Consider the following 13658-nt stretch of genomic DNA (forward strand, 5'->3'; position numbering starts at 1 on the left):
ACACTAAAAAGAATTAAAAATGAATCATGGAAAACAACAAGCTAACACTTTCCATAAATAAATCATTAGCAAACTGGATAAAGCATTAACAAACCACAGACGCCTCTGGGCTTCTATAATGTTCCTCAATTTTGTTTGAAGATATGAAGTATTCCATTAAAGCTCAAAAAAAGTTTCCTTATCGCCTAATATTCCACTCTTTTTAATACTAATGGCTTCCATATAAACCATTTAGTTCCACTTGTAAAAACTAAGTTTAATTGAATCAGTGCAAAACTGAACACATTTAGAAACAATCTAATTTTGTGAATATTTAAAAGTGTTTCAGTGGATTATTTACTGTGTTATTAATGATCTAATGTCTACTAGTGTCTAATGATTTAATCTAGAAAAAAAAGACAATTAACAAGTTAAAACAAACACTTTTTAAAGCAATTTCACTTACAAAGAGCAATTTTCTAAATGCTATAATAAAAATAAATAAATAAATAAACTGGACTAAAGAAATTTTTCACTTTTCCAAGACTTTTAATGTTTTCATGATATTTCCAGGCCTAGAAAACTATAATTCTATTCGATTTTGATTTCCCATGGGAACTCTGCAATAGTCAAAAATCAAAAGCATTATTTGTCTCCAATTAAATAAAAGCCACAAACTTGCCACCACCTCCACATTTTGCCATGCACACTGTGTACATGAATGTAACACAATGCAGAATGTGGCTGTCAAGTCATTCACTTGTGCTCCGCTTCAATTGTAACCATTTTTTAAAAGTGGAAATAAACTATTTTATATGAGAGACATTAGACGCAGAATTGAAAATAGTGGAATATTCAAGTTTCTTTGGAATAAATAAAATACCAGGTTATTATTGGTTTAGAACATGATCAAACAATAGATTTGATAGAACAAATCCCTCCAAGCTAGGGTGGTTTCTGTTTATCCCAAGCAGAAATCAATTACTTCAGTATGTTTTTAGTACACACGACACCTGACCAAACAGCGCAGAGCTATGCCCCCTTCCTAAACAGCAATTACAGCGGTTGTTGCTTTCCCGGGCTGTATATTTGCATAGTCTGATGTCCACACCCACTTGAAGCTGCTGTACAGCTCACTGCATGTGCCTTCCTGCCCGCAAATCAATAAACAGAAGCTTGTTACCACATGGAATCATAGTAACGGAATAAGAATATCTCTTTTTTTTTGTTTTTATAAATGAGACGATGATTTTATAAGTTGCAACGAATGATGTCTTTATAAACAGTGCCACCAGAGGAGTGATGGACAGCAATGAGGGAAATGCTATTTTCATCAATCGTCCATTGACTGCAGCTGGTTTTGATGATTTTTGTGCAGTATAAGTTGCTTTCAGTTTATAAAATAGTAGATCCATCACACGAGAGCCCAGAGACTTTCACTAGCACTTTTCACGATGTTTGTGAAAACCAGATGTGGAGGAAAACGGCTTCAAATAGATATAAAACAGACTATCAAAGTAACAAGTAATCAACAAGCACAATCTTCAGAGTCACTAAGATTAAAACCCTTTGAACTTAAACCAGGAAACACTTTTTAGAGTTTAGGCTCACACGAGCCTTGCGCATGGAGGTGAAATGAACTGTGGGTGGGTATAAAATATTTAAATATATTGAACAAAGATGTACTAGTTTGTATAGTTCCCTTTCAGTCGGTCACTCCCGACGTCACGGAGTGCCCGTGCCACTGCCTAGATCTGGGGTTCCCTCTGGTGGCAGCCGGGGGCGTCCTTTTTCTGGCGGTGGGCGGACTGGTCTTACGGTCACGGTGAGGAATTCCCCTCCGGGGATGCCCAAGCCCGCCAGCACTTCGAAACCAGTGGAGCTCTCAAAAAGAGCAGGCTGGACCCTCCCGGGGAGTACCACCTGTTTCTTCCGAGGCTCCCCCTGACGATCGGATGTCGATTGCAGCATCGGAGGGTGAGCCAGAGCTTTCTGGAGAGGAAGATTCGGCTGCGCTGCGCTGCTCTCCTCCGGGACCGTAGCAATGCCTGGATCGGATCCAGAAATAATGGCTATGCTTTCCCGGGCCGCCGTAGGGGTAGGGCTCGAGTGAAGACTTTCACCGTGTCCCGAGCCCTCAAGGTTGCACGATTGGTTCTCGGGGTGGTCGGCGCTGGTTCTCAGCGCCCTGCCTCGGTGACGTCTCCGTTCCCTCCTTCAGGGAACGAGGGTTACCATACGTAACCGAGACGTTCTGTATTTAGAATGTACAGAGCAACCTGCTTTTAACCCAAGACACCCAACTGAACACAAACACTGAACAGCTGGACCTGAGGACTGCTACTGCTGGTTTGTTTAACTTCTATGCTGAAAGATGAGCATATCCATGTAGTTCACCAGAAAAACTCGCTGTTTGACAGCTGGTTTCTAGATTTTTCATAATTGATCACAATCCTATGAGCCTAGCACTTTTTGAACTGTCTGATTACCTTTAGCCACTCTTCGGCCTGTTCTTTGCTCTGAACGGCAAGCACCAGAGCATCAGCTCCCTGATGGACTATCTTCAGTTCATGCTTCTTTTTCTTGCCGTCTTTGGGAATGTGTGTGATACTGCAGCCAGACAGGAGGAGCTCCATCTGTGGAGTCTGGTCTTTGGAGGACTTGTAGCACTTAGAGAAAGAGAGATGCATTAAGGAAGCTATTTAGCTTATAAATATTTTCCGCTGAAATAATTTTGTTTACACACTACAACATAAGCTGAGTCAAACCAAGCAGAATCGCTTAGAAATAGAAGCAATGTGAGAGTGGGTTAAGATGTGCCAGTGGGTAAACTGAGTTACATTGATAATCATGCAAACTGTGCAATTTTCAAGTGACCATACATTTAGGCAAATCATATACAGCTTCCTGTGATTATGAAATGCACATAAAATAGATAAGGATGAGAAAAGTTGCATTTTTATTTTAAAAATAATACTAATTCTCCATGTCAAGGTACTTTTTTACATGGCAAGCAAGTTACATAAATGTAAAATTTCAAAGCAAACCTATTCAGAATTAAAAATAGAATTACTTATGTAGAAAAGTAAATTGTTAGACTAAACATTTACCATTAATTATTAAATTAAGTATTTTTCCTAAAATAGCTCTGTGGGGTAAAGTGTGCCAGATGCTGTACTATTGCAACTTAAAGTAAGCTTTGTCTCCAAATACATAAAATGTATTGCAAATTGTTTAAATGTCTTTTCACTGCATTAAAATAATCTGAATATTAAAATTTTATGAAAATGTGAAAAATGTGCAATACTATAAAGACCTTAGCAGCATGACATTTATTTTACTAATGAACTATTTCCCCGCCAGCATTTTTGAAAAAAGTTGCCAGCCACCACGTTTTTGCTGAGTTTCACTAAAATGTCATGGCCCCTAGAATATTTTGTTGTATGAATATCTAAACATGCAATACATCAAAATAAAGATCAGACCCTCTACTTTCAAACAAAAAATTAAAAAAACAAAAATGTAATCTAGCTTCAACACTTGAATGTAGGAAGGTTTCATAAAAACAGCAACATTTTGAGCAAAAAGCTGAGAAAATCGCATTTTTATCAAATACTACATTTGGATCATATTTAGTAATATTATCAAAGCAAAGATGCAGTAGATGGCTTCCATCAGTACTCCCAACGCTTGTACAGGCCTTTACCACTTCCTGGATTGACATTTCACTCTATAACATTAGGCAGTTTTCACTTATATGCGGTTAGTGTTGATGATGGTATTATTTTTCATATGCATACATATGAGATCGCTCATTTCTGTCTTCCCGATCTGTGTTTTTGATCGGCACATTCAAGACTCATTCAGGAGATGCGTAATAGCGCCCCCTAGTATGTATGGAGATAGAATTGTTGCTTAATTCCAAATAAATAGATTATGATCCACAAATAAATAGAATGAGATCCACAAATAAATCTTAGTTTCACAAACATGAATTAAATTCACAAATAAATAAAATGAGATTTGCAAATAAAAAAACATATTCACAAATATATATTTATGTCACAACCACAACTTTGCCTGGCATTTATTTGTGAATCGCGTCCTGTGCATTTGTAGATAGCTGCACGCATTTGTGAATCGTGTCCTGTGCATTTGCGAATTGTGAAGCATTTCTTGCATCAAGACGTGCTGACAATCCACAAATACGTGGACTCCACCCAGCGTCTACAAGCGTCAAGCCAATCAGATAACAGCCACATTCGCTGACCAATCGTAGCACGATCTCGCTATAGCCAATCACGTTTTGCTTTACAATCAGGGCGGTCTCATCCTGAGATAACTTCATGCATCTGCATTGGCTCAAATAGGTCATATAAGGGCCATACAATGGGTACAGTAAAATATGTTTAAAATTGGATTTCGTTAGACCATTAGACTGTGTATCATGCCAAGCCACAGTATTTTATGTTACTTGCCTTTGAAAATGCCAGAGAAAGCTTTAAATCACGGCTATATGGGAACAACACTATACTGTATTCAAACGCGATATGGAATCATTTATTCAGTATGGAAATAAAAGTGTCAATAAGTAACTGACTAATAAATAACTGAACTCAACCTCATAATAAACATTTGTTTGTGTAATAGGTTAAATTGCCGTCACACAACAGCCAACAGCATTTCCCAGTTTTTCAGTCAAGTCGATGTATATATAACATTTTAAAAGCATTTTTACATTTATAAAGCCATTTTTTCTTAAAGTGTGCCTCATCTTTTTGAGTCAAATTATTGCATATAATTTGTCAATTAGAATAATGAGACATTTGGGCTGTTACCAAACAAATGGTATAAATATCAACAAAATTCATCTTTACAATGCAGAGGAAACAAGTTGCATCTGAAGTGATATTTAGATGTCACACTGTTTAATGCAGCTCAAAGGGACATGGGATGCTTTAACCTGCAGTTACAAATGCATAGATAATGTTTTGATATAGGACGCGATTCACAAATGCGAGCAGCTATCTACAAATGCACAGGACGCAATTCACAAATAAATGCCAGGCAAAGTTGTGGTTGTGACATAAATATTTATTTGTGAATTTAATTCATGTTTGTGAAACTTTAAGATTAATTTGTGGATCTAATTCTATGTATTTGTCAATATGTTTAATGTTTGTTAATCTCTTCACATTTATTTATAGATCTTAATCTATTTATTTGGAATTAAGCAACAATTCTATCTCCATAAGCATGTAACAGTGAAAACACAGAAACCTGGAAAATTCCATGTTTGGCAGGGAAGCGTTGTCTCATGAATAACAGAAAATTCTGTGTTTGGCGGGGAAAGAGTTAATACATTTGCAAATTGTCCCTGAATCACTTTAGATTGAGAAGTTATTATATTGCTATGGCCTGTTGTCAGCTGACAGGTAGTCTCGCATAGCCAGACCTTCAGACTGACGGCTGAAGGTCTGGAATCCATGGCAGCTTTCATTGGCCAAGGCCCGCCCATGAGGCCGTTTGACCGACATGTCAAACAACCAATCACAGTTCGTTTCGTTCATCGTCACGTTTCGGGGTGTGGAAATGTCGCCACAATAACAGACCAGTGTGTAAAACTCTCGGATATATTTGAAAGATTCTATGCCGCAAACTTAAATTTTTTCACATACTTTTGAAAATCCAGCGTTTAGTTGATCCTGATAAGTGCTCGTCATCACAGCTGTAAACACAACGGCTTTCTTCTTTCGTGAGGGGGTTTGGCGGCACGGCATCTTTGTTTCCAGGTGGAACGTTAAAGACCGCAACACACACGTCTCCCGGAAATCCTATATAATTCAACCAATCCGATGACGACTTCAAAACTCCTGAAGTGTTTCCACTTTTGTGTGCCATATGCATCAGACGTTTAGCCAACGGTCCATGGGCATGACATCTGAGGTTGATACTAGTTGACAGGAGACTTCCTGTATGTAAAATGTGGCACATCTTGCCCCACTCCCCTCTAGTATGGGTGTCCATCTCTGTGAGTGTGTGTGTGTGCTTACCAACAGTTTGTTGTCCTTTATGACACAGAGCAGTTTGGTCCATTGTCCAAAGCGTTTCTTTCGCAACAGGAACGCACAGATATGTGCGTCTTTCACCAGGTCCATGGAGGCCTCCTCAGATGGCCACTGGTGACGCATCTTCTGCCCCTTCCCATCCTCCTCTTCCTCATCGTATGACTCATATGAACTGCTCATGGCATCCGAGTCATAATCTGAGAACACAGTTGGGACTCTGATTATTGAATTTTATTGAAATGCAAAGAATGCTCTTTCTTAGGTCACAGATGCAGCTATGTTACTGTCATTGTTCTAAAACATATAACATATTTATAGCGTGATGTTAAAAACTGTCCTTACTAGAGGTGATGTACTCTGGTGCTTTCCCAGGGCCCAGTGGAACGGCTTCCTCATAATAACCTTCAGGAAGAGAGGAGCTCGGCAAGGGAGGAGGCCCATTGTCTGGAGGCTTTGGGATGGAGGGAAAGAGAAGGAGAGAGAAAGTGGTCAGCTCAATCATACAGCCTCATAGATGAGAGTGTTTGTTTCTGCTTTTCCTAGAAATGTGAGGACAAAAATATCAGCTTCACTGGCTCCAATAAATGTCTACAGTTGTGAAACCTCAAAAGCGAACAATATCAAAACATCTGAGGCTTTATCCATCTTATCTGAAGTCCATCTTAGACGTCAAATGTTCATAAGCTCTCTAACATCACAGTGAGGCCAATACGAACCAACTAGTGTGTACATATCAACATCTGTGGCAAGAGTCAAAAGGGAATGTTAACAAACAAAACTGTCAGAAAAAGAGAGTTTTATGGTAAAAGAGCAGCTGGTCGTTATGAGTAGAAGAAAGAAAAAGAAGAAAGTGAAAGTACAACACAAACAAATCAAAAATAGGAAACTAGAGCAGAGCGAACTACAGATTAGAAAGATGAGAATCAGAAAGCTGGCCAGCAAGTTCTGGAAAAAGAGTTCAGGGCTGTTTGCTGTTCTTTATTCCCATCTGGAGGGCGGCGCACCATTAGAAGTGTGGGCACCTTACATAACGCAAGTCGTTTGGCCAGATTTCTCCATCTATGTTTAAACAAAAACAACTGTAATAAATAAAGGTAATACCTAACAGTCTATCAATCATTTAGCTTGCTGCAATAAAGATTCAGTTCCAGATTCAGTTCTAGTGTGCTGCCTCTGCAGGGAGGATTTTACGTCACCATAAACACTCTCCTGATGCCAAGGCTGTACCCAAAGGTAGGTGGCATAATTATACTGCCTTCTAAGATACTTTCATTTGGCTAAATTGCTAGGGCAGGGTAGCATTGTATCTATCTTTAGCAAAGAAGCCAATCCTAGAAAGCACTAGAATGAGGTCAGTGGAAAAAAATATATTCAAGATGGCAGATAAAGCAGGAGAAATGTTATAAATGTAAATAATTATACAGTTCTGAGGAAAAAACAGTCACACTTAATTTTAAAGGGGTAGTTTACTTCCAGAATGAAAATCTACTGACAATTTACTTACCCCCATGTTATCCAAGATGTTCATGTCTTTCTTAGGTTCAGTCCCAAAGAAATTAAGGTTTTTGAGGAAAACATTCCAGAATTGTTCCCCATATAGTAGACTTCAATGAGAGCAAATGGGTTGAAGGTCCAAATTGCAGTTTCAATGCAGCTTCAAAGAGCTCAACAGGATCCCAGGCAAGGAATTATCTTATCTAGTGAAACGATCGGTCATTTTCTAAAAGAAATAAAAATGTATATACTCTTTTTTTAACCACAAATGCTCGTCTTGCACAAGCTCTGCAATGCGCATGTGCATATTCATGCATTACGTAATCATGTTGGAAAAGTCATCTAAAAAATTGGGACCTTCAACCCGTTGGACACCATTGAAGTCCACTACATGGAGAAAAATCCTGAAATGTTTTCCTCAAAAACCTTAATTTCTTTTCAACTGAAGAAAGAAAGACATAAACAGCTTGGATGACATGGGGGTGAGTAAATTATCATTAAATTTTCATTCTGGAGGTGAACTAATCCTTTAAGATCCAGTTCTCACTATTAACTAACTACAACATTTGCCTCAATATACTCTAAATTGCTGTTAATTAATAGTTAATAAGGCAGTTGTTAAGTTTAGGTATTGGTTAGGATTAGGGATGTAGAATATGGTCATGCAGAATTTGTGCTTTACAAGTACTAATAAACAGACAATATGCTAGTAATATGCATGCTAATAAGCAACTAATTAATATAGTGAGAATTGGTCCCTATAAGTGTTACCAAAAAAATACTGAGGGAAAAAATTTAAATGAAAGAAAATCTAAATATCTCTATATGCATTTACATTCTTATTAAAGTTACAAAGAGTTTAAAAATCTGAAAACTTTTGTGAGTTTTTTACACAAGGCCCCTGGTGTCTATATTCAATGCGTACATTATAGAACCTCATTAGTGTGCGAGTGGGATTGTTTGAAAGAGAGAAAATGAGAAAGAGAGCTTGTGTGTATATGAGCGCAAATGAGTGTGCATTTGTGTGAGTTACAATGTGTTTAAGACCATCTGATTTGGGCCTGATTTGGGTTGGTTGGGCCCCGCTGGCAGCACATGTGACAACCTGGTGTTGTCATCACGACACAGGCCCTCCAGAGTCTCCCTCATTTCCCAGGCTGCATGCAAACAATTATGGTTGATGACAAACTCATATAAACGCTTTTCATTTTCCTTTTTTCCTCCTCTAACCCATGGAAAGTCTGTCTTTATTTCTTTTTCTTTCATTTCAGCTCACAGAAAGCACGTTATTTTCCAGTGCTTTTCAGGTGGGGGGAATTACAACACATTTCAAGAGACCAAAGGACCAATGATCACAGTTGCCACCTGGCACAATATGGTACAATAGTAACATGGAACATAAACGACTATTTACATTAAAAACACTGCAAGACGACATGGAAATATACTGTGCTATGTGCTAAATTCTTTACTCCATTTTTCTTTTTAGGAAGTAACTGTTCAGATATTACCAAGAAATATCACACTTTAATGTTTTTTAGACTATTGATGTTGGCTAGAACAGCATGGCTAAATTTGCTCAAAGTATATTGGCAACAAAAACATCAAATTGATTGTGTGTTGGGCTGAACTCAGTATTTATTCTGTACTCTGCTGGTTCCTGAGGGTTTTTGTTCACATGTGTAATCAAAACTACAATAGAAATTGTAATGTTTTAGTGTGACCTCCTGGCACATGAGAGAAGGGTATGTTTGATGTCTGTGGTAGAGGACGATACTTTATCTCAGCGCTAGTCACTACAACTTGGCTTTAGATATAATGAAGACCAGAACACGCAAAATTCCCCATACACTCTTCATCTTTGCGGGTAGTTAAGAGTGAACATACTATAAATGTATGTTCAACACAAGACCTGGCTGCTCCTTTCTTCTTGGAGTCTGTATGATTTCGTTTTTTTTGATGAAATTAATGCCAAGTTCTGTCAAGAACACTAGATGACGCAGACTTATGGGTCACTACTGCAAACTGATGATATCCAAAGCTTTTAAACTACTTGGCACAAGCTGATTGGTTCATGTTGAATACGCAGCCAATGAGCTTACTGCTTTACATTTAAATGGCTGTTTAGCATTCACTAGAGCATTTTGCAACGTGCTTTCAGAGTTACTCTGAAACCCTCCACCTCCCCAGCTCCACCTGTATAGATCTGCTACGTGTTATTATATATGCTATTTGTGCAGCAGCAGTATGTCTTAAATACTCATAGCATCGTATCTGTGTATGTACTGGCAGTAGCAAGTAGGGTTGGGTACCGAAACCCCGTACCAATATGGCACCGGTACCTATGTAACCGGTATGTACTAGAACCGAATCAGAACGCAGATTTCGGTGCCTCATTTCGGTGCCTTGCCTGAGCGAGCGATTGAAATATTTGTCCTCTGGTTCTCCGAAACGGACATAAGAAGCATCATCACCGGCACCGCACTTGAAAAATAATATCCCGACTGAGAAAATGCACATGAACTCAAGTCGGAAAACTCTAATAATACAAATCCAACACATCTTTGTAGTAACGAGAGTGTCCATGTTGTTTTCACATTTCGACTTAAAAGCACAACTCGGGGAATGAGAGCATTGGAGGAGCGCGTGAATGCAGCAGTTACACTTGCTCTGATGGCAGCAGGTAGCCTTCCGTTAACTAAGCTAAACATGCTTAAATTAAAATGCCTAAAGCTAAACCTCCCTTGTATTCACATTTCTAAACCTGTTGTCCAACAAAAGAGAACATTATAACATTTTTACTCCACAACACTAGTCAAATGCTTCCTTTTGTGATCTGATGAGGCTTCTTGTCACAGAATGAGGCAGAAAATATGTTCTATATGCTACTTTAAAAAGAATACATCAATTAGCAATAAATTAGGGTGACCATACGTCCTCTTTTCCCTGGACATGTACTCTTTTTGGACCTACAAAAATGCGTCCGGCCGTGATTACTTCCGTGATTACTTCCGTGATCCATGATTCCGTGATTGCCCAAAATGTCCGGGATTCGGCTGTTTTCTTAATCCCGCTCCCGCTGAATCTCTGACCATTGCCGCCTGCTCCCGCAACGTGTGTTTCGCTCCCGTGATTTTCGAGTCCACTCCTTTGAACATTCTAATATTGTATATAATTTTGGCGCATCAGTGAGCCGCTCTCAGGATGCAGTGTATTTAAATATTTTTGAATGAGCGTTTGCGCTGTTTACTTTCACTTTCGATTTCGCGATCACACGCACTCTGTGTAAAGGGAGCACATCTTACAAGATCAGATATTTGTCAATGAGCTCAGAATCTGTTGAGCAGCAAATGGTGACCATACGTCCTCTTTTCCCCGGACATGTCCTCTTTTTGGACCTACAAAAATGCATCCGGCCGGGATTTCTTAATTGCCCAAAATGTCCGGGATTCGGCTGTTTTCTTAATCCCGCTCCCGCTGAATCTCTGACCATTGCCGCCTGCTCCCGCAACGTGTGTTTCGCTCCCGTGATTTTCGAGTCCACTCCTTTGAACATTCTAATATTGTATATAATTTTGGCGCATCAGTGAGCCGCTCTCAGGATGCAGTGTATTTAAATATTTTTGAATGAGCGTTACATATCCCATCATTCATTGCACGGTTTGCACACTGCACTGACTGCACTCATTGCACACAGCTGTTTCTTATCACCTCACTCACTATATAACACCCACTCTAACCACCATTCTCTGCTGAGTATTGTTTAGCCTGTACCCCTTTCTGAGTCTCCGTGTTTTTCTTGTTTTGCCTTGCCTGTTTTTGCGGTTTCTGATCTTTGCCTGTTTTCCTGGATTTTTCCCTCTCGTCTCGCCCCTGTGATTCTGTCTGCCGATCGGTGACCTACGCTAGTCCTAGGACTATTCTTGTGTTTTTGCCTGCCATATACCTGTTTGCCATTGTTCGACCCTGCCTGTTATACCACGTCTCTTTAATAAAAGCTTGCAGATGGATCCACACGACTCACGTCTCGTCAGCCCCGTTACACTACCTATGATAAAACTTTCATGGTCTTCTACATTAACTGTTCCCATGGTGGAATGACCTGCCCAGCTCAATCCAAGCAGCTGAGTCCTTAATATTTTCAAGAAACGGCTGAAAACACATCTCTTTCATCTTCATTTGACCCTCTAACTCTAGCACTCTCTATTAAAATGCTACTTCTAATTTTATCTGCTTGTTTTTTTTTATTAAAAAACTTGACCCTCTTAACATTTGCACTCTCTATTCTATTTCTATTCTAATGGACAATCCATCATTTTTGGGGGACTTTTTATTTATTTATTTTTTTAATAAGTATCGGTTCAGGCACCAGAACCGTTTTAAAAGTATCGATTTGGCACCGGTATCGAAAAAACCCCAAACGATACCCAACCCTAGTAGCAAGTTCCTGTACCTGCTATGCAGCAGCAATAATGTACAACAACAGCAATAACCAACATCAGTAGCAATTCAGCAGTGTAGCACATCTATTCCACCAAGACCAAACACATTAACACGGTCATATCTAGGGCTGGGCAAAAAAATAGATTTTCCGATTAATCGTTTTTTAAAATGACGTCGATTCGATATCGATTCTCAAAAGCCGCGAATCGATCTTTTCCAGTATATATTTCAGCACACATTTAAAACAAGATCTGATTAACGTGAATCTTATCATTAGTCTTCTCCACTAGATGTCACCCTTATTTACCTTGCGACAGAAATCCTGTCATTCAATCAGCACTTATCATGGCCATATGCACAATTCGCAATTCTCAGGTGAAATGCTATAGCAATACTATAAATCTGCGGAAGCATTTGATATCACGCATAAGGCGCCATGATTTCCGCAATGAATGAATGGCGGATGGTGCGGCGCACTTTTTTGTTTACTACACACATACTCCAGCTGCTCCGAGAGTCACTTCATTAGCATTTACCGTTTCATTTGAGAAATCTACCGTCATATCATGTACACAGCAGCTGGAAGTTCTTCACGGCAACCCGTCAAAATAAAAGTTTAGTTTAACGTTCTTCTGTCAGACTATATTACTATTTAGCAGTCTTAAGACTCAATGCTACTACTGCTAATAAATATTAATAAATCTTTATTTTTAAAAGAATAATCACATCTGTTTTCTTTTTAATTTTAACAGTAAACCTCTGTTGTGCAGCACTTTGTTTGCCATAAAATAAAAGGGTTTAATTTTCATTTGATTAGAATAAATTAAATTAATGTTTTATGCCTTCATCTGATTACCAGAAAAATTTAAAACATTTTATAGGGCCCTATTATTGTTTAAAAAAGGACGCTATACAAAAAAAAGAATAGGTTTAAAATACAGGCATGTGGTTCTAAATGTCTTTTTATTAATTCACCATTTGTAAACTGATGTTTACTGTTACTTTTTTTTAAATATCAATAGCATTTGTATTAAAACTATATTCACTGAATGTAATAAAAAAAAATCGAAAATCGAATCGAATCGAGAGCTTGCGAATCGAAATCGAATCGGTACATCTGAATCGATACCCAGCCCTAGTCATATCCATTACCATTAGTGGTCAACTCATATATCGGCCGATATCTGCCATTTTTCAAATATCGGCATTGGCCGATAAGTTTTTCTGTTTGGCCGATGTGTTCGAGGTGGGACTTTTATTTTGACGGTGCCGAGAACAGTTGCGGCAGCGCCTGAGCACACAGTGCTCACATTCTCCCTCTTGTTCGCTGTTGTCATTCAGTTCTGTCCGGGTGTGCCTCACACGTCCTGGAAACTGAAGCTGCGGGCTCTTTGATCGCCCCCTGGTGGCTGGCTGCAGTACAGGTCATAAACCCCGCCCTCTCCATGTAAACGACTGGGACTTGAGTCAAAATAAAAAAATTAATTACACTTCCAATACAATTTTCTGAAAGATGGTTTTGGTCGTTAAAGATAGTTGTTATCACGCTGATATATGTTCATTTTTGTGATAAGTTTGATTTTAGCTAGTAATTTGATGCTATAAAAACAGGGCGTGTCGTTATGGTTGATTGGGTCTGCGGGAGTTTGGGCGGGAGTTTGATACCGCGGCTCC

General features: G+C 38.9%; 1 protein-coding gene across 1 annotated transcript in view; it reads right to left on the reverse strand.

Moving 5' to 3' along the window:
• LOC107584377 (actin filament-associated protein 1-like) overlaps positions 1-13658 on the reverse strand; it is a 48281-nt gene that overhangs the window by 14203 nt on the left and 20420 nt on the right. Inside the window, exons 4-6 of the mRNA XM_016270964.1 lie at positions 6390-6498; positions 6033-6244; positions 2469-2648 (exon numbers count right to left, since the gene is read on the reverse strand). Coding sequence (XP_016126450.1) covers positions 2469-2648; positions 6033-6244; positions 6390-6498 — 501 coding nt within the window. The remainder of the gene's footprint in view (positions 1-2468; positions 2649-6032; positions 6245-6389; positions 6499-13658) is intronic.

This window comes from Sinocyclocheilus grahami, unplaced genomic scaffold, assembly GCF_001515645.1.
Source record: "Sinocyclocheilus grahami isolate Dianchi unplaced genomic scaffold, SAMN03320097.WGS_v1.1 scaffold59.1, whole genome shotgun sequence".
In the NCBI taxonomy this organism is placed as follows: domain Eukaryota; kingdom Metazoa; phylum Chordata; class Actinopteri; order Cypriniformes; family Cyprinidae; genus Sinocyclocheilus; species Sinocyclocheilus grahami.